Below are 20940 nucleotides of genomic sequence, written 5' to 3' on the forward strand. Positions count from 1 at the left end.
TTGCGCCCCCTGGCGGCGTGGCGGGGAGCAGCGCTGTGCCGACTGGGAACGTACTGACCGGGGAACGTTCTGTCCCAGCGCGGTTGGGTCGGAAGGGACCCCAAAGATCACCCCGTTCCAACCTCCTGCCGTGGGCAGAGTTCCCAACCACTAAATCACGCACACCTCAACTGGCCGTCCCCTCTTTAATTTAAAACCACCCCCCCCCATGTCCTATTACACAGGCGAGCCCAACGCTCCTCTCCGGGTCCTGCTCCCGTTTCCATCCCTATTCCTGTCCCCATCCCACCACGGCCCTGTAGGGTCACAAGAGGTCCCACGCCGCCCCGTGCACTTCATCGCTTTATTTTCACTCTGCCCTGCTACAGCCAGGAGGGTCCCTTTTGGGGGAGGGGAGGGGGGGGGGGTGTACCCCATACCACCTCCCCCAGGCCCTCTCCCTCTCGATACAGTCTTTACAACTTTTAATATAAAGTTTAAGTTCATTATTCTCGATCCTGAGAAACAATTTCGTCCGTTTACGGAGCTCTCGCTGTAAACAAAGCACCGCAGGCACCAAGCCTGCACCCCAGCGCAGGGCCAGGCGGGGGGGGAAGGAAAGGAGGTGGCCGCGGGGGTGTCGGCGGGGGTCCCCCATTAAGGGATGGGATCCCGCCGTGCTGCTCTCCTTTGGGAGCAAATCCCCTGCGTTGGGAACGGCCCCGCTGGCATCAAAGTGGGGGACGGACGTCCCCAAACCAAGCTTGGCGATACCACCGCCCCGGCGCCCGGCCGTGCGCTACAGGTTGTCATTAAAAAAATTAAAATACAGATATCCCAAAGGAAGAAATAACCACCCCTCCCCCCCCCTCCCCCCCCCCGAATTGCCCTGACACTCCTCCCCACCCCCCCCCCTGCTCCCCCCAGCATTGCTCCCTTGACACAAGGTAAACTTAAGAAAGAAGATGTCTATCGGCAGCTCCCGGTCCCTCTGGGCACCTCCTGGCACCGGTGCCCATTCCTGGAGCTCAGAGCGTGCCGTGGCCGCGGGATCCGAGGGCGAACCAGCCCATCTTCTCCTGTGCCAGGTCGAGGTCCCGCAGGCGGATGCCGACCTCCCCAAGGAGGATGTTCTCCCAGAAGCCTTCCTCGCTCAGCACGCTCAGCCGCAGCTCCCGTTGCTGCAGGTCACCCCGAGGCACCCCATCGTAGACCAGCTGTGGGGTCAGAACCTCAATCACAGCCTCCAACTGCCCCCCCATCACCACCAGCTCCATCCTCATCTCCATCCCCATTGCCACTCCCACCCCCACCACCATCCCCAAACATCATCACCCCCGTTGCCATCGCCATCCCCATACCATCTCATTGTAGGTAGGGTTGCAGGTTTTCCGGGCCACTTTGGTTTTCCTCTTAGTGGTTTTCTGGGGGTCAGGCAGCAGGTAGGTCTTGACGTAGGGGTCAGGGTCATTGCCATCCTGGAGGGGCTGCTGGAGGACACAGCATGGGGCACCCTGTGAGCCAGGCAGTGGGATCAGATCCCGTCCCATCCCAGGACACTGCGCACCTACCAGCCCCCGGATGTGCATCACCATGATGAAGAGCTTGTTGTTCTTGTAGGAGATGGAGAGCTTCACCTCCCCGCCGACCTTCCCCAGGGGACGAGCCCACGTGGTGTCTGGAGAGGAGGAGGGACAGGGGAGGGGAGCAGGAGGGACACGGAAGGGCCATGGAGGGGATATGGGGCCCGCTCCAGCCCACCTACCTGCCGGCTTTGGGGCCGGGTTGGTGCTGGCTGCTTTCTCATCCCTGGGCAGCGGGTGGAAAAAGGTGTAGATGAGGTCACACTGCAGGGCAAGGAGGGGCTGTTACCAGTGCTTCACGCGCTATGTTTGCCCCATTTCCACCCAAGTTATCTTCACCAACACCCCCAGCCCACCCTCCCGGGGTCCCCCAGCCCCGCACCTCGGCCACCTCGGGGGCAGCATGGATGAGGTGCCAGATGTAACCATTGAGTTCTTCTTTCCTCCTTTCAGCCACCGCCTCTCCTCGTGACCGGCCGATAATGAACCTGCTGGGGAAGCTGTCAAAGGGCACAGACACTCAGCGACCCTGCAGGGCATTGCAAAGCCTGGTGCCAGGTCTGGGGGTACCTGGGCAGCAGCGAGGAGGGGAAGAGCAGGCGCAGCTTGTTGTGCAACTCCTGGAACTCCTCAAAGGTGCGCTGCACAAAGGTCACCTCGCTCGGGCTCTCCCGTTTCACCTTCACCACGTAGGTCTGCGGGGAGATGGGGCTGTGATGCGGGATGGAGGCAACACAGGATGTCCCATACCCAGCCGTGTCAGGGATTTGGGGATAAGGAACACTCCGGGACAGAGCGAGTTGTTCCTCTGCCCATCTCACACTGTCCCCAGCCATCCCCACTCACGTAGCCCTTGCTGGGGTTGAAGACCCTCTCATGGCGGCAGAGGAAGACATCACAGATCCGGCCGGACGTCTTGATGGTGTGTGTGCGAGGGGCAAAGGAGAGGGTTGGGCGGGCATCAGAGCCCGTGAACTTCATCTGCGCCAGGTTGTGGATGAAGAAGTTGAGCTTGGTGGCCACGCTGCCCAAGCTGGACTCGATCAACCTGCAACAAGGCCACGTGTTAGCATGGAGGCACTTGGTCGAGAAGCAGCTGGTGGCCATGCCTCCCTCCTGGGAGTCACCAACCCACATCCTATACCTGGTGAAGTAGGTGGTGGCATCAGCATCGGTGTCCTGCGGCCTTAGTGCATCGTAGACATATTTGAGGTCCTCCAGGTCGGAAAGTTCAGGGATGCCACAGGACAGCATCTGGGCAGCGAGGTGAGGGTGAGGGTGGGTGGTGAGATGAGGACGCATCCCCCAGCCACCCCGTGGTCACCCCTTCTGAGTGGCCCCAGGTTCTCACCAGCCCCAGCAGGTTGAGGAAGAGGTGGGTGTGCTTGCGGATCAGGTTGTAAGCCTGGCAGCACAGGTCGACGAAGTCATGGAAGCGGCTGGAGGGTTTGTCCCCCCCATTGATGACGTATGCCATGTCTGAGGTGAAGACAAACGGCGCCCGGTCCCTGCGTTGGGGGCACAGAGTGAGCACAGAGGCACGAGGAGAGGAACTTCACCCATAAAGTCAGGAGGAACCCCGACGTTAAAGAACCACAACCCCAAGCGGACAACTGCAGCGAGAAGGAGGGCGAAATCAGAGGCATTCCTCACCTCTTGATGTTGCCAAACATCTGAGCGTGGCCCAGGAACCTGCCGAAATCGATGTGAAACATGTGGCCAGTGGTCTTGAGCATGATGTTGTCGTTGTGCCGGTCGCAGATCCCCAGCACATAGGTGGCCACGCAGCAGCCAGCGCAGGAGTAGATGAAGTTCTCCACAGCCTGGAAAGGATGGAGAGAGAGGGAAATGTGGGGCAGCTCACCTTCCCCGCTCCCCCATGAGATGTATGTCATCCCTGGAGAGGTGGACACGCAGGGCAGGGACCCTGCCAGGCTGCTCCTCACCTTCTCATATTCATCCTCCTCGGGGTTGTGTTTCTGCAGCCAGTCGGCCAGTGGCCTGTCCTTAAAGGAGCCCGTCACGCCGTGTTCCACCTGGATTTTACGCAGGGTCTCGGCGTTGGGGATCATCTCCACCATGCCTGGCAGCCGAGACAGCAAGGTGAGACCCGTCCTTCCCACCCGGGGAGCACCAAGATCCCGGCACCCCTTGTCACCAACCCTGAGGTGACCCTACAAAGTCACGTTCCTACAGACCGTCTGGAGGGATCAAACCCAACAGTGGCTCACAGCAACCCGTGGTGGCTTCTCTCCACAGAGCCCCAGGACCTCCCACGCCACTGCCCATCTGAGAGCATCACAACTTGCTGACTGATGCCCTGATGCTGGGTTACCTCGTCCACGGCCCGTGGAGAAGCAGCGGAAGATGACCATGCGCATATCCAGCCCCTCCTGCACCCAGATTTTGTTCATGATCCGAATCATCTGCAGTGTCAGCATGTCCTGCCGCAGATCATCGCCACACTGCAAGCCCGCAGGGAGCCATCAGACCAAGGGTGCCAGGGGAATAGCATCCCTCCGGGAATGGAGATGCTGTGCTGAGGTTCAGGCTGTGCAGGGAGGATGAACTGACCTTGAAGATGACCCGGATATTTTCTCCCAGGGGATCAACGTTCTGGAAGGAGAGCTTCAGGGGGACGGCGTTGGAGTTGAAATAGGAGCAGTCCTGCCAACCGGGGAAAGAAAAGGCAGCTCATCAGGGATGGGTGGCTCCGGGCGGGTGATGATAGCCCAACCCCAGCACTCACCCGGGGCACGATCCCCTTCACCAGCAGGCTGGGGCTGAGCGGCAGTCGGCACGACCCGTTAGCCTTGAAGAACTGCTTCACCTCCTCCAGCCCCTCACGCAGGATGCCCTGTGGGGAGGGACATTGGGTGGCTGACACCTGGCTGGACCCTGTGAGACCCCGCAGAGCCCAACACCCACCTGGCGTGCGGATGGCGCGGCGTCCCTCACTTGCTGGGCCAGCCTGGCCAACGTGTTGACCAGCAGGCACTGCCGGTCAAACTCCTCCCGCAGCCCCTTCCCACAGCAGCACAGCAGAGCTGCCAACAGGTACTGGTAGCGGATGCTGAACTGGGAGTCCTTCAGGCCATCCTTCAGCAGCCTGCCCGCAGCACAAGCATGGTGGGGTCAGGCACGTCCTGGAGCCCCCCCAGCCCCCTCTTGGTCCCCTAAGACTCACCAGAAGAAATAGTGGGTGATTTTCAGGTCGCAGATTGCTCGCTTCATGAGGAAGCGCACCAGTGGGCTGTCCAGGTAGCACTCATACTTCAAGGCCTGGATTAGGGGAAGAGAGGATAGTTCTGGGGTGCAGCAGGACCAGCACACGCCCCAACTGTGTTCTGGTCCAAGCACGTGCCCAGTGCTGCATCCCTATCCTGGCATGTACTCCATTACACATTGCCAACCCAGCACACATCCGCTGCTGCATCCCAATCCCGGTATGTGCCCCGTGCAGCACCCCCATCCCAGTACCGCGCATCACATTGCATCCCTCTCTCTCAGAACACATCCCATGCAGCACCCCCATGGCAGCACACACCTGGACCAGCTGGGGCAGGTAGTCCAGCAGCTCCGTGTCAGAGATGGAGTCGATCCACTGCACGGCCGTCCTCCTCACCTCCTGGTCTGGGAACCTACATAAGGTATTTGTCACAGGGACAGTATAACCCCATGGGATGGCCACCACGGGGCCCTGCCCACCCCTCCACCAAGGACACGGCACCAATGGGGTTGGATGCTCCACCAAGCGGGTACCGAAGCCCACAACCTGCAGCACGCACTGTCCCATGTCAATGCAACAGAGGCTTACGTGGCATGAAGGAGCCCCAGGGCATCCTGGTGGCTCATGTAGGTCCACTGGCTCAGCAGGGCGTAGATGTCAGGCAGGCAGGCCCACTCCCAGCTGGGTGCACTGGCCAGCAGCATGGGCAGCGAGCCGGGTGCCGCGTGGCAGTAGTAGCGCTTCTCCCACAGCCGTTTGCGGTCTGCATCTGTCAACCTGCAGCAGCAGCAAGCAAGTGAGGATGGCAAAGCCTGGGCACAGGGCACCGCTCCGACCCCACCATGCGTGGATAAAACCCTCCACAGCCTTAAGAGAGCCAGTGGATGGGGCTGTGCCACGCTGCATGATGCCGGGTGCTCCCCTGGTCCCAGGGACACCCATCACAGGGGTGACCGAGCTGCTGCAGGGATCCCACACCAGCTTGCCTGGCCTTGCACCCAGATGTTTTGCATGCAAAATTAGCGCTGTCGCTGGGTCCTGGAGGGGTGGCTGTCAGTGTGGACACATCCACCACTGCTGCCGTGCCCTGTGGATCCAGACACGGCTGCTGACACCCGATCCTCCCTCTTTATAGCACCAGCAGACGCCGGCCGGCTCAGCAGCACTGAGCAGCGCAGCTCCGCCAAATCTCAAACTCATCCTCCAGCCCCAGCTGCTTCCCCAGACCAGCTGCTGGAGGCAGGATCAGGCCCCCAGATGCCCCCTGTGCATGCCAGCCAACACCGGGGAGAGCTCAGCTGAGACCCCTCCAAGGAAGGATGGCGCTGATCCCCCCCATTGCTCACCAATAGAGCGATTTCTTCTGCATCGCCTCCCGCAGCCTGCGCTGGTCCTCCTCACCCAGGCTGCCAAATTCGTACTTGGGGCTCACGTCGGCCGCCAGCGGGCTCACAAACTTCACGTCAAAGGCAGAGGTGGGGAAATCGATCTGGGACAAAGGGTGGGTGAGTGAGAGGGGGCTCGGCACCCCCCCCCCCGGTGCCCCACTGCTGGGACCCACCTGCAGGATGACGCTGTCGGGCTGGTTGAAGTTGGGGGCACTCGATCTGGCTCTGGAGTTGTCCTGGGTCGCCGGCCACAAGCCCAAAAGCTTTCTCCCGCAGGTCAGGACCCTGGAGGAGAAAGGGGGGGGCTGTTTGTGGGGCTGCTCCCCTGGGGTTGGGGTGGCACCGCTGCAACGATGCTGCGTCCCCACACTGAGCCCTGGGGGACCCTCACGGCCCACCCTGGGGTGCCCGTGGTGGTTGGACGCCCTACGCACTGCCTGAAGTTGAAGAGCGGAGTGGTGACCCAGCCCAGAGCCTCAGGGACCCGCCGCTGCTTGTTGGTGTCGGAGGAGCTCCCCGGGGGGGGGACGGGCACGGCGAAGAGCGTGACGCTGAGCAGCGTCTCCCGCGGCAGTCGGTTCACCTGGACGGGGAAGCAGATCCTGCAAGAGAGCAGTCAGAGCCCCACGGCACGGGTCAGCCCCGGCCCCCCACCTCGGAATGCCAACAGAGCTCAGCAAATGCCTTCGCTGCTGGCACCGGGGGTGCAACGTGCACCCTTACGTCATGGGCATACCGCCCCCCATGTTGGACAGAGCAGGCTGCTCCCATGCCCCTGCTTTGCCCCGGGTAGGTGATGGGGGGACCCTGAGCACTGACCTCGTCCCAGCTTCTCCCTGTCAGTGTGGGGGTCCTCAAGGAGCTCAGGGCATCCTGCCCACAGGGTGGGCAAGGGACGGGTGAGACGGGCAGAGGGGACGGCTGCCACTGGGCGCACGTCCTTCAGGGGCACAGGCACCTTCTAAAATTATCCCGTTCCCATCCCCACCTCTCTGCAAATACCAGGCATGGCGAGGGCTTGGCACAGCCTCCCTGCCTTCTCCCAGGGCTATTTTGGGAGCAGATCCCCTTTCCCGGGTGCAAAAAGGAGGTGGGGGATTGGCGCCAGGGGGCAGGTGCTATTCCTGGGGATGACATAAGAGCTTCCATAATCCGAAAACTGGGGAGAGGCACAGAGGGGAGCTGCTGGAGAAGGCAGTACGGCTGGGGACGGCACCAGGTACCCATGCCCACCCCACGGCCAGGGCGCTGCCTTACTGCTGGTCCCATATGATGAGGTGGAAAAGGTACTTGTAGACGTGGGCCTTTCTGGTGTGCAGGGGGCTGCACAGCTCCTTACCACCGTGCGTGATGGAGCAAGAGAGGTAGAAATCTTCATAGCTGCAAGGGGAGCAAAAGAAATGTGAGCGGGGGGGGGCAGCCACAGCTCTGAGGGTGCTTGGGGTTCACCTAGCCAAAGGGGAAACCTCACAGCAGTGGGGTTGGGAGGACGGGGGGGGGGAGCAAGGAGGCTTGGATCTGTTCCCATGGCTGGCCACACTCTAACGAAGCCCCTCTGCAAGTGGCTCGCCTTCCCCAGCTTTGCACAAGGGGGGGGGGGGGGTGGATACAGAGCCAGCAGCCCCTGTCCTTCCCATCCCCATCACCATATGGCATCGCGCATACCGTCACACGGGGGGCTGCCGGGGGGGCCCTGCCATGTGGCAGGTGCCGAGCGACAATCCGGGGAGGGCTGCGGGGCGCTGGAGGTCAGGGGATGTCGGCATTTCCCAGGCTACCGGCTTTGTTCGGAGCCAGTCACCAGGGGGAATACATTAAAGACAGGACAAAGGCGAGGGGTCCCCGGCGGGGCGGCTGCAGCCGATGCTGCTGCCTCACTCGCCCTCCCCACGGTGGGCTCCTGGACTGCCACCGTCTCCCCTACGTGGGGCTGAGAGCGGGCACGGGCACTGGGGCCATCTGTCACATCGCCAGGGAGGCTGTGAGCCCAGGAGTGATGCTGTTGATTTGTGTGGTTGGAGAGGGAGAGCAGCACAGAGGCCGTGCCATCCGCCTGCACCGTGCAAGCATTGCTCGCTGCATGCCGAACATGGCTCATAAGCCTGTCTTTGAAGAGCCTTGGGGCGGGTTAGCTTTCATGCTGAACATTTAGCAGCCTAGGGACGGAACTCATGGGTCTGAGGACATGTAGGTAGAGGCTGAGTGAGGTCCACATGGCTGCCCTACCTGGCAGCCCAGGTGATGGGGATGCGGTGTGTGGCGTAAACGGTGAAGGAGAGTGGGCAGGAGAGCAGGCGAGCCTCCTGCACCACGCCGTGCTCCCGGCTCCATTGCACAGCTGTCTGGAAGTCAGCATTGAAGGTGCTGCAGTACAGCCCCACCAGGTCCAGGATGGCGGCCGTCAGGCTCTCCACGATCCTCTCTGCAGGGGAGAAAGGAGAGGGGTGACGTGGAGCTGCCCCAGACCTGCAGCCCTGCTGAGTCCCATAGGGTGGCCCTAACACGGGGCTGGGATGCTGGAGGGGACCCCGGGCAGGGCTCTGCTGTGGGGCGTGAGGAGGAACTGCAGGAATTGCAGACTCCCACTTTGCTGAGCTGACGGGGAGGAACAATAGGCACGGCCTCCTGAAGAACTCTTTCCTTAAGAAGGGTTTCAACCCCATTTTCGGCCTTAATAATTGAGGAGGAGGAGGGGTTTGAAGATTAAAAGCACCGAGAACTTCAGCCCAGAAGGGGAGGAGGAGAACTGCAATACCTCGATTTTCCCTCTTGGCCAGAACATTTGGATCCTGCAGAGGAAAAAAGAAAAGAAAACCACAAGAGCAATATCAGCATGAGCCCCATGCGTCGCTGCGGCCGGCAGCAGCTCTCCAAGCCAGCAGCTTTACGTAAGCAGCCGGGGTGAGCACCAAGGTCCCGGCCCTTCAGCTGCTGCCTGCTCTGAGCTATTGAGGAATTTTCCACGTGGTGTAAAGGAAAAGAGCGAATGGGATCAGCCTGCAAGAGGGGCTTTCCCTCTGCACCCACCCCTGGTTTCCTCAGCCCTTACCTTCTGGATTTTGGGTTGCATGCGGGAGGGGCAGGGGGGCATCTGGTTGAGGGCTGTTGTGATTTCTTGCGACTCAACGGCAGCCAAGGCGTTGCAGATGGCCATGACCGACTGGATCACCCGCTCTGCCTTCAGTGGGAAGTCTCCCTGTGGGGCAGAGGGAGGCTGAGCAGAGCCCAGAGGCAGGGCAAAGCGGAGCCCGGGTCCTTTGGGGAGGCTGCAGCAACAGGGCACGGGGCAGGGAGCAACATCTGCACCCTGCTGTGCATAAGTAAATACTGAGGAGAGGAATAAATGTTGCCCTCGGTCTTCATAGCAGCTCCCCAGCCTGCTACATACCACATATAGTGAGTGCATCAGCCCGTGCCTCAGTTTCCCCTCATTTCCCAGCCTCTGCCCTTCCCTGAAGCACCCTTAGAGCCCCATCACAAGGGGGAAAAGTCCACAGTAAATGCTGCTGGCGTCCAGGGGAAAATGGGAACCCACTCTTTTGTGGCAATGCTGTCCTCCTGGGTGTGTGGCAGCCCCCTGGGACGGGGTGGGATGGGGAGGATCCGTGCAGGAGCACTGAGCAATGCTCAGAGGGATGGCTCCCCCAGGAGGAGAGGCTGCGCCCCCAAAAGCACTCACCTCAGCTGCCAGGAATGTATCCACCTCGTTGTGGAAGGTGTCGAAGAGGAGACTCAGAGCCTGTCTGGGGGGACAGAGAGCAGAGCTCAGCCCTGTGAGGAGGGTGGGCACCACAGGGCTGTGCTCGCCCTGTCCCCCCCTACCTGCTGATGGTCTGCTTGATAGGCCTCTCCTGCAGGTGGATGTAGTGGTTGAGGGTGGAGGGGCTCTGGTCATCGCTGGCCTGGAGGAGGAGAGAGGCTGTGCCATGTGCTGTGCCATTCCTCCTGCCCCACTTCCCATGATGGAACCCCCCTTAGAAGGCTGATATGGGGCTGGGAGCTCCAACACTGGAGCTTGCACCTGGCATTAGCTAACCCCTAACCCAGCAAAGCATCCCTGGGAGTGGTGGGAGTGCAGGATCAGGGCAGGATCCCTGTGCAGGCGCTCAGGGTGATCCCTGTGCTGGCACCCACCGTCCTGGCCAGGTCGCTGCGCACCGCCTTCCTCCTCATCAGCTGCAGGCGGATGTCGATGTCAAATTTCCTGCAGTGCTGGATGTACTCATGGCTCCCCAGAGCGTGCTTGCTGTGGGGACACAGACAAGAGCCTCATTGCACAGCCCCTCTCCATTGCACGGCCCCTCTCCACCCACTAGGAACAGGCTGGGGGAAGATCCCCCAACTCCAACCCTATGCTAACACCCTGTGGCTGAGCACGGCCAGGGTTTGGCTGTGCTTCCCTTGCCCGCAAAACATTTCACTGGGTTGCTGTGCTAGGAAAGCCCTAAGAATATACTATTGTTTTTCCTCCTTCCTCTGTGCCCTCCATAAAGCTGTGGCCAGCCCTGCTGGGAGCAGGCATGGAGGAGGCTGGCTGAAAGCCTGGCACCGTGGGCTTCTGCAGAATGGGAATGGCCCACATTAGGGTCCGTGGAGCTTGCCATACAGCCCTGCTTTCTTTGCCAGCTTCAGAGTAGAAAGAACCAATTCAGCCCTTGCTGTCACCTCTGGGCACAGTGCCGCAGGGCGGGCAGCACATCTGCAGGCTCAATGGCAGGATGGAGTTGCAATGGCAGGATGTGAGGGGGGAGGGTTGCAGGGAATGGGGACACGGAGCCCCAAACACTGCGTGGCCATCAGCACCAGGCCCTGCCCTGCTGCAGGATGGGGAGGAGGCACTGCAGGAAGCCTGACTCGGGCAGCAACGTGCCCTTATCACATAGGGCCAGCATCCTGAGCACCCCACCTCGGGATGCAAACATCCCCTGGGATGCTCAGCCCAGCCCCGCCTTTCCCCTGCACCTTGCAAATGCAAGCTGGCAGAAAGCACCAGCAGCAGCTCGGGCTGATTTGGAGAGCTTGAGTGCCCAACTGGCTCTGCGTGGAGGGTTTTGGCACTTCCAGCATCTCCTCTGCTTTGGGAAGATGTGGAAAGAAAAGGCCAACAACAAAAGGGCTTTATTTCCCAGGGCTTTCTCAAAGGTCCTTTGAGGGCTGTGGGAGATACAGGAGCTGCTCGCTGGGGACGGGCTGTACTGCTCCCAGCCCAGGATGCCTCCAGCTGGGATACCAGGGAGGCCAACACAACTGCGACCACTTTCCTAAGGGAGAAGTTAGGTAGAAATGAGGGGATTCACTTTAAATCACCCAAGAATCCTCCAGCAGAGCCCAAGATGGACCCACAGCCCCACCTGTCTGCCTGAGCAGCATCCATCCTAAAAGCCCTGCCTTCCTCTTTAAGTGCAGGCTGTAAAAGGATGGCAAAGCACCGTCCTTTTGTTTGGTGCAAATCCCATTTTTCCAGCAGCGGCTGCTTCTAGTTAAGCCTCATTAGAGAAAACAGAGAACATCTTGCTGACAACGACAGCATTTACAGGAGGGAAAAACCCAACAACTGAAATGCTGTGGGTACTGAGGGGCAATGCAACTGCTGCGTGCAAGCAACCCTGCTGCAGCCATGCACGTATATGCACACGTACACACGGGTGTATGCACACCCATGCACAAAAGCATATATGTACATACATGTGCTGGGCTCTGCAGCCTCTGTGCCAGTGCTGTGCAGGCTATCCTGTGCTGAACAATTCCCAGCTGCCCCCTTAGGGCCTAAAAGTGCAGCTCCTGGCCGCCATGGCAAAGCTCCCACGATTTGAAGCAGCAGGGCCAGGCTGTGGGGCTGCTCTCCAAGAAGAGCTGGAGCTCATTTGCTGCAGGCAGTCCTGGGAAGCACTGCATGTGCCCACGAGTGCATGGCTGCTGCTGCCTCCACGCTGCACCTCGCTCTGGATGGAGCTTTCCCCAACCATCAGACCCAGGACTGCAGCTTTCCTGCAGCAAAAAGCAGTGCTGGGGGGAGCAGCAAGTTGGGGGGAGCGTGCAAAGGGCTCTGCACGGTCCTGGCTTTAGCAAGAAAAGGAAAACTGTCCCCTTTCTCCCTGCTTTGCAGTGCAGGACGTTTCTGAGGAGCCCAAAGTCTCTGCCACCTCACTTGGAAGTGGTGTTTTCCACCTCATCCTGTGATTTAACAAACAAGCTATGGGAGTGACACGGCCGTTATTGATGCTCTCCCAAAAAGCTTTTTTGGCAGCTCCTGGGTCTTCAGGCCCATCCCCAGGCTGCGGGCGCGTGAGGCACAGCTGACTTATATCCTGCCTGGGGAAGGATGCTCCCAACAGGCTGATTTTGGCAAGAGCACCGCATGGTTCAGGAGGCAGGGACTGACCCTGGCCATCCATCCATCCATCCATCCTCATGAGCCGACAAGCGATGCACGGTGCTCGCTTCCCCCTCTCCACCACTCACTTTTGCAAGAATTCCTCCAAGCCACACAGCTTGAGCACAAAATCCTCAACATCAACGGTGTGCAGCTCGTCGTGCGTGTAGCACAGGGTCTGGTAGATGAGCAGATCCACGGTGGAGGAGCCTATAGGGACAGGGAGCAGAGGTGAGCACCCCCAGGCTGGCACTGCCCCACGCAACCTCCCTAACTCCCCCCCTTGGCATTGCTGGGGGGCTGTCCCCACTTTGCAGCCCACTTACAGTCGCAGGTAAAGGTGAGGGGCTCCCGCAGGCTGTCACACAGCACTGTCACCTTCAGGCTGATGCCATGTCCCAGGTGCTCGGGGCTGAGGTTGACGGCGCTCCACACGAAGCCGGTCAGGGAATAGTCCTGGGGGCTGGAGCTGGACCGCAGCCTGCAGGCAAGGGGCAGGCTGAGGGGTGGCTTTATGTTTCCCTCTGCAAATGCCTCCATTTGGGGACATCTCACACAGCCCAGCAGCCCCAGGCAAGGGCTTGGGGTGCAGCAAGGGATGGCTCATACAAGTCCACGGTACTCACACATCCAGCATATGGCAGAAAGCAGCCACCTCCTCGTCCCTCTCCTCTGACACCTCAAAGAGCTCATAGCCATTGGCTAAGGAGCGTGGCCTGGGGGGGACCTGTGGGTAGAGCACGAGCCCATCAGCAACACCCAGGTGCTTCATGCCTCCCTCATCCCACCTTGCTTCTGCATAGCTCGGGAGCCTCATCCTGCCCAGCCACGCAGATGGGCTCCAGGATGCCAAGGGACCAACCCTGGGACACTGAGGGCTGCAGCAGAGCCAGGCTCCCCCCACTCTTGGGGGTCCCCAAGCCTCCATCGCTCTTCAGCAGCAAACAATGGCCCCGCTGTCAGAGCAATTAACCCAGCCAGCAGCTAACGGGAGGCAGAGAAAGGCAGAGAACACAGCAGCCACTAAAGACAATTTTAATGCCCTTTTATAATTGGTTTCTGGCAGCGAGGAAGCTGAGGGTGACTTACACGGCCCCCACCAGCTGCATCGCTCACCCACCACAGAGCAGGGACCTGGGGGGAGCTGAGCTTGGGGCCATGAGCCCACTGCAGCCCCCCAGCATTCACTCCCCAGGCTCCCGGGGGGCACAGCAGGGCTGGGAGGAGGGACACAACCATCCCCCACCCCGCTGCCATCTGCGGGGAGAGAACAGCCCCTTACCGGGTCGGCAGAGATCCTGCGGTTCTTGTTGGGTGCCACATTCTTCCTGTTGCCGAACCGGGACACGTAGGTCCGTGGGGGGACCTGGGGGGGCATAGTTTTGCTCCGTGCCACCGGTTTACCGCTCGACTCCTTCTCAAAGATGCTCCTGCCCTCCTTCCAGCCGCGGGCGGCTTCCCGCAGCACCTGGGACTCATAGGTGGACTTGAGGTTGAGGCAGGTGATGGCATCGTTGATGCCCTCATAGTCGGCCAGGCCGTAGGGATCCTCCTCGGAGATGCGGCGGGCGAGCAGCTTGCCACGGGGCTGCTCATGGGCTGAGAACACGTTAACGTCCCTGGGCTGGGATCCTTTGGAGGACGGCGGGGATCCCTTCCCCAGGCGCCGGCTGCCTTCGGGGTGGCTCCGCACGGAGTGCCGGGGGGGCAGTGGCGGCGGGGAGAGCTTTTTGGGGGACCCCCCATCGCTGTCGAGAGCTGAAGTGCCATTGAGGGGCTCCCCGAGGAAGTCCCCTTCGGAGCCGTCGAAGATGTAGAGGTAGTCCCCGGCCAGCGGGGTCTTCAGCCAGGCTGGACCCTCTGTGCCGGCGGGTGCAGCGTTGGGCCGCGGTGGGGGCACGGGGAGGCCCGGCGTCAGCCCCTCGGGCAGGGCGTTATTGCAGAGCGCAGGGTCGGAGCCGGACAGGCCGCGCGTCGCTTTGATCCCGGTGCACCCATGGGTGTTTTCGGGCTCATCCCAGGAGATGAGGGGCGGCTCGGCACGCTGCTTGGCCCGGCTCTCCTCCTTGTCCTGCCGCAGGCGCGACAGAGCGTCGTACTCCATCTGCAGGGCCTCGGCCAGCGCCAGCTCCTTGCGGCTGATACCCACCGACTCCAGGGACTTCCAGTGCTCTCCATTGCCGCGCGTGGCGGACATCGCTCCGGGATCCTAACCGCGCTCAGGGCTCAGGAGAAAGGCATGCTGCACCGCCGGCCACCTGGGCGGAGGGGAAAGGCGAAGGTGAAGGGCTTGGAGAGCTCGTTAAGGACCTAACGAGAGAGCCGAGGCCATGGGTGTGCACCCAGGGGTCGGTTTGGAACGGAGGAGCCCATCACGGATGGATACGGAGGGCTGGAGGTACGGCCCTTCCTCCCTACAAGCACAGAGAGGAAGCGTCAGGAGCTCGGAAGCGCGGTGGCTTAAGTGAAGACTTGGCAGCCCCCAGGTGGGCTGGGAAGAAGGGCTGCTCGGCCCCACAGCTGTGGGGCTATTGCTGGATTTCCCCGAGGACAAAATAAGACGGATAAAATAAGACACCGAGTGGGGAAGGCGGCGGGGCCGACGTCTGGGGCTGACTCAACGCGTAACCCCGCTGCCCACACGCGCTTCACAGCTGTATGGGGCCCTATAAGCTCAGCGCACGGCTTCGAGCTCCCTGGTAGCTGTGGGAGCATCGCTGCGTTGGGAAACACCAGCAAAAAACCACATGCTTTGCCCAGCACACGCTGCTTTCTGCCCAGGGACCCACGTGTAGCCCCAAACAGCTGCCAGCTCCCACTGCTATTCCCCCTGCGCCCACCCACCCCCACCCCTGAGGCTTCAGGGAACAAGAAACACGGCCCAACCCTCCCAAACAAACCCAGCGGGTCCATCTGAGCCCCCCCCACAACCCCATCGAAGCCCACCAGCCCCAGGGGAGGTGTTCAGAGCTCCGTAATGCTGTGCATTAGCAGGGATGCTGATACATCCCCAGGGCCCCCAGCATTGCACAGCCTCCAAACCCAGCGACTTTGCAGAACTCAGCTGTAAGCAGAGAGACGGAAAAGCCCGACTTGAAACCACCTTTCTGGCCCTGACCACGATATCAAAACCGCAACGACCTCAGAGCAGAGAACACAGAGACGGCTGCTCCTCCTGGCCAGGAATCGCCCTTCAAGGAAGGATTACCTCCTCTTCCCTGCCCAGCAAAACACATCGCGAAGTGGATGTTAAACAGAGAAGCGCAGTGAGCCCAAAGCCCCCCCCGGAGACGCTCAGCATTTGACATCTCCGGAGCTGAGAGCCAGCTGGGTGCTTTCTTGCTCCATCCAGGGTTTGTGAGACTCAGTGAGGGACAGACGTGGGGTCTGCCCTGAGCACGGCAGCCCAGGACATCCAAACTGCCCCCAGAGCCCCTGAGCCACTTGGCTTTAAACGGACCAGATGGCTGCTAATGAGCCCAGCCCAGGCTTTGCCTGCTGCAAACACATTTCTTCCCAAAGACAGCAGGGACTCAAACCTCAGCACGAGCCCCAGCATGAAGCTGGCTGCACACCCTGCTGCAGTGAGCTTTGTTGAGGTGTCCAAACTGTGGGGAGACAGACTGGAGGTGTTCCCTTTCCCCAGCACTTTGGTCCCTGTTGGCAGCCATGGGCTCTTCCCGGAAAGACAGCAATCCCCAAAGCTGGCGGTGCTGGAAGCTGAACAAAGCAAATCTGCTTTTAACCCCAAAGCAATAAAATAAACCGGATTTTTTCCCCCAGTTTTTTTGTTGTTTGCGGCTGACAAAGCTGCAAACCCATCCTCATCTCCAACAGAAGCACCCACTGCAGGCAAAGCAGCCCCAAAGCGGTGATCCCCATCCTAGGGCAGCGGGACCGCGGAGATGCAAACCCACACTGAAGGAGCCCCATACAGCTGCTCCACACCGGGGTTTGCTATGGGGCCGTTCCCACTGAATGCCTCCTCCACCCTGCAGTTATTAGAGAAAGAAATTACAGAGGGCTGAGAGCTGCGGATGAGGACTCAGCCAGGGGACTCCAGAGGCAGAACTGAATTCCAGAGATGCAGAGACGAGCAGATAGATTTCTTTTTTTTTTCTCTTCCTCTTTAAAAATCCCATTACTCATCATATAGGGATCATTCGCTGACTTTAAATTTCCTGGCCTTTGCCACTGTCACGTCAGCCTCGGGACCTTTCGGAGGGATGCTTTGCTGTGCTGATTTCCTCCAGCACGTGGAGCAGCCCAGGAGGGGAAAGCACTTGTCCTGGGAAACCCGCCGCCCTGAGCCCCGAGCTGTGGTGGTTTAAAAGGCTTTTCGACATATTTTGCAGCAGTCGGAGAGATTGCAGCCTTGTGGGGAACCACACGCAGACACCACATCCCCTGGTGCTCCTGCCAGGAGCTGCGGCTCTTTGCGCTGTCACAGCAGCACATGTCAGCAGCAGAGCAGAGGGACCCCATCCGAGTGCCCCAAACACACCTTCCCTCCAGTTCTGAGACACACAAACGCTGCCTCCATCCCACACCTCCTATATCTCCTACACCTGCAGCCCCCAGCTGTGCCCCCGGGGTTCCCCACCTCCTACACCTGCATCCCCCCCCCCCAAGCACTGGGTGATGCTCTTGGTACCTCTCTGGAGCTCATGAGCTCTCTGCAGTGCTCCCATTGTCCCCATCCCCCAGGGACAATCCAAGCCCTCATGCAAAGAGCTGAGCATCAGAGTGGGAGGAGATGGAGGTGCAGAGGGGACCCGTGCTCTCCCATCCCTCCCTCCCTTCCCCCTCACAGGCAGCTGCATGGGGAGCAGATCGAAACAGCTGAAGCATTTGGGAAGACATCAAACAGCTGAGGGCGAGGAAGCAAAGCGAGCCCTGGAGGGGCACCTCGCTGGCTGTGGGAGCCGGGGGATGGAGGTTATGCCTATCAAGGGGAGACAATCCCTGGCCATTTATAATCCGGCAGAGGGAGGAGCAGCAGTGAGGAGGATAAAGCATCAAGCTTCACCTCTGGGGCTGCAGGTCCATCCATCCTGCCGCTGCTCCCACTGGATGGGGCCAGGGCCACGTTCCCAGCATGCTACAAGCTGACAAAGCTCCAGGGGTGTCCGGGAGCTCCAGTAGCAAGGATGCTCCCATGTCCAGAACCAGCCCCACACAGCTCCTCAATGGGGCTGTGCGCCCCTCTCTGGCTCCAGCACTCCAGAGCATGCAGACCCAGCCCTTCCTGCACTGAAATTAACTCTGCTCTCAATTCTCTCCCTCTCCAAAATGGAAGAGGGAGCTGTGGGAGCTCCCAGCAAAGCAGTGACCAAGGGAAGCTCGCTGGGTTGGTCCCCAGGTTGTGTTTTGACACAGCCGCAGTGTGGGATTTTGTTCCCAGGTTGGAACTGCAGCTCCAGAAAGGGAAATTGCTCTAAAATCTGGTCACCTAAAACCAGAACCCTGAGCGCATCATTCCTGGAGCCACACTCAGCACCACCAAAACACACCAATAATCAGCAAAACCGACCCGATTTCTCCCTAACCCTGATCCCAACAGACGCTCTGCAGTTGCTCCAACTGCTTTCCATGGATCTCCATGTTCTCCCCATGCAGCTCTGCATGCCGTCCTGCACACGCCGAGCCCAGCAAACGCCCTGAAAACAAACAACGCCATTTGCTCCCAACCTGTTGCCTTTCAGCACGAGGAGTTTCTTCCTCTTTAGGCCCATGCGTCTCCTATTAATAGCAGAGCAGAGCCCGGCGCAGCGCGAGCTCTTTGGAGGAGGCAGGATGTGAAATGGTCTGATGCCAAATGCTCTTCAAGCATTTTGCTACGCATTTCCACCCTCGGGAGGAAATCCTGCCTGGGGAAGATGGGTCAGGTTCAGGATGGGAAAACCCCTGACCTGGAGCAGCTGAAGGAGGGAGCTCTGCCCAGGATCCAGCCCATGCCCAGGGACAGCAGAGGGGACAGCTGTGGGATGTCACAGCCTTGCAGTGAGGTGTGACAGCCGCACACCCACACAGGGATGTTGAACTTCGCCCGAGATCTGGTAGTAAAAGTGATGGGGACACAGGAAGGGACACGGGTGGGACGTTTCTGCACAGCCACCCACCACTTCTGCCCTCCGCTCCCCAACCCCAGGTGTACCCATGTCACACCCGGGGTTGGGGTTTCTGAATTACTCAGCCCTGCCTCCTCCTGGGCCCGGCACCCAAACCCAGGGCCGGGTTCTGTCTGTGCTCAGCATCCCCAGGGGCTGCCTGCGGTGCGGGCGCACGGCTCCTATGCAAATCTCAGCTTCCTCAGTTCCTTCCAGCAGGCGTTGTTACACACATATTTATACACACATACACCCTGTATAGCCCACAGTGTAAAGCACAGCAGTCCCAGGCTCAGTGACCCCCGCTGCCCTCACACTGCCAGCCCGGCGTCTCACACTGGGAGGCGCTGGAAGCTGCAGCTGCCCCTGCTCTGCAGAGGGTTCACTGTAGGATCGTGGGCTGCACGTTCAGTTCCTGCAGCCACAGGGTTCCCCACCATCCAGAGGACACGCAGCACTCGGGTTGTGCCACCTCCCGGCTCTCCCCATTGGGGTGCCACCGGATCCGGCCCCGCGACGGGAACCGGTTCCGTGCACCGCTTGGATTTACATCTCACGGGATTAAAACACAGCCATGCATGCGGGCCAGGCGCGCCCCGCTCCTCCCCAGCACCAAAGCACACGGAAACGCCTGGCTCGGGATGGGGCGGTGGCTGCAGCCTCACCCCCAGGGCTCTGGCAGCGGCTGCACGTCGCGGTGTGCATCCAGGCAACGCACAGCATGCACTCACACTGCAGCGCGCGAGGATGGAGAGGCGGCTCCTCGCTCCCGCAGCTCCAGCTTTCATATTTCAGGCTCGGTATTTCGGGTGGTGCTGCTGAAATGAGGTGGGGCTGCACCTGACTGGGGACTTCGAGACCTGAGCACCCCATTTCCTTCACCCCATCGCACCCCACGCCCTCCTCGCCCTCTCGATTTAGGAGGAAAGGATTGATTTTTCTGCTCGTTCACCCCAGCCCAGATCCTGTGAACAATTGCATTCGTGCTTGGCATATACACACGAATAGCTGCGGTTAAGTCAATACATCTCCTTCGCTTAAGGGCAATAGCTCACATTTCTCTGGAGTTTACTGTTAAATACACACACGAACGTATCTGCAAGTTCAGGATCCAGGAGCAGGGAGCATCCAGGCTGCAGCCAGCCCGGCATCCTGAGAAGTACCTCCAGCCCCGTGCGCTGCCCGGAGCCCACGGCTGCACCGTGGGAAGGGCTGACCCTGCCCTCGAGCCCCGGCTGTCCCCGTCCCCATCCCCATCCTGGGGGAGGGGGGGGGGGGGGACGGTCGCTTTGACATCCCGGCCGAGCACACGGAGCCCAGCGCTGCCTCTCCCCACCGCTCACACCTGGCAACTTCGCAATCCGATGGGCACCGTTCCATTGTTCTGCAACGCACCCCACACAGCTCTCCCCCCCCCCCCCCCCCCCCCCCCCCCTCACCGCACACTTTAAGGACGGGACCCCAGCTCTGCTGCACCTCCCCCCCACCCCCCTTACCTCGGGGTCGCATCGCCGCGGTCCTTCGGGCGCTGCACGCCGCGGGGCTGCCCGGAGCCGAACCGCCTCCCCGCAGCGCTGCACCGAACAGCGCGGATCAACGCCGCGAAGCGCAAAACCCGGAGCGAGCCGCTAAATACCGCGGGACCGGCCTCCTCCCCCCGCCCCCAAACCCCACCGCTCCCGGTTGAGCGGCGCCGCTTCCACCGCCGCACCGCAGCCCTACCTGCTCCGAGCGGACCCGGCGGGCAGCGCGGGGCCGCGCCGCGGCGGCGGCGGCTGCGGGCGGACGGAGCGCGGCGGCGGCGGCGGCGGCGGCGACGGCGGACAATGGAGGGGCGCAGCGCGGCGCGGAGCGGCGCCATCTCCCGGCGGTCCGCAGCATTGCACGGAGCGGGGCCGGGGGCGGCCCCAGCGCTGCGTTCAGCCCGTGGGATGGAGGGGATGCGGGGCCCGCACTGCGATCTCATCCCCACCCCCCCTCCCCCCTTCCAATCCAAAAGTACCATCTCCATTGGGTGAACGTCTGCAGGGAGCTGCAGAGAGGGGTGAGAGCACCCCGTAACCCACTCTGGATGGGGCTGGGAGTGGGGGGTGGGTGGGTGGGTGGGGGGCGGCCCGCAGCGCTCCCAGCAAAGGGAGAAGAGCACTCAGGAGTATCTGCACGTGGTGGGTTGGTGTGAGAGGCACTGCGGCCGGAGCTGTGGTTTGGGTTTGCCGGTAATTGGCACTCCCGGCCCAGCCGGCTGCCGCTGCGTGTGGATTGGGGTTGGTGGCAGCAC

General features: G+C 60.9%; 1 protein-coding gene and 1 long non-coding RNA gene across 8 annotated transcripts; one reads left to right on the forward strand and one right to left on the reverse strand.

Moving 5' to 3' along the window:
• Window positions 1–329: 329 nt before the first annotated feature.
• PIK3C2B (phosphatidylinositol-4-phosphate 3-kinase catalytic subunit type 2 beta) lies at window positions 330–20510 on the reverse strand. 7 transcript variants are annotated; one of them, XM_046904206.1, is made up of 34 exons: window positions 20385–20510; window positions 20159–20236; window positions 13835–14810; window positions 13179–13279; window positions 12879–13033; window positions 12642–12762; window positions 10314–10425; window positions 10002–10081; window positions 9859–9922; window positions 9229–9375; window positions 8935–8968; window positions 8406–8601; window positions 7437–7559; window positions 6614–6781; window positions 6353–6464; window positions 6138–6280; window positions 5380–5568; window positions 5110–5203; window positions 4750–4844; window positions 4491–4671; window positions 4312–4419; window positions 4137–4229; window positions 3898–4027; window positions 3509–3645; window positions 3216–3385; window positions 2914–3070; window positions 2707–2816; window positions 2409–2610; window positions 2133–2257; window positions 1945–2062; window positions 1745–1826; window positions 1551–1657; window positions 1341–1469; window positions 330–1196 (listed from the first exon to the last, which is right to left on the reverse strand). In XM_046904206.1, the coding sequence occupies exons 3-34, from the start codon at window positions 14747–14749 to the stop codon at window positions 1008–1010; spliced, it is 4887 nt and encodes a 1628-aa protein (XP_046760162.1). In that variant the 5' UTR covers window positions 14750–14810; window positions 20159–20236; window positions 20385–20510; the 3' UTR covers window positions 330–1007. The 7 variants fall into 7 exon arrangements, 6 of the variants coding, with proteins under 6 accessions (XP_046760162.1, XP_015154583.1, XP_046760160.1 ...); XM_015299097.4 differs by lacking the exon at window positions 20159–20236; XM_046904204.1 differs by lacking the exon at window positions 20159–20236 and having other exon boundaries at window positions 13835–14966.
• Window positions 7341–16334, forward strand: LOC121107614. Its single transcript, XR_005841885.2, has 2 exons — window positions 7341–7465; window positions 15567–16334. It is a non-coding gene; the product is annotated as an uncharacterized LOC121107614 (long non-coding RNA).
• Window positions 20511–20940: the final 430 nt, after the last annotated feature.

The sequence above is a fragment of the Gallus gallus genome, chromosome 26, assembly GCF_016699485.2.
Source record: "Gallus gallus isolate bGalGal1 chromosome 26, bGalGal1.mat.broiler.GRCg7b, whole genome shotgun sequence".
Classification (NCBI taxonomy): Eukaryota; Metazoa; Chordata; class Aves; order Galliformes; family Phasianidae; genus Gallus; species Gallus gallus.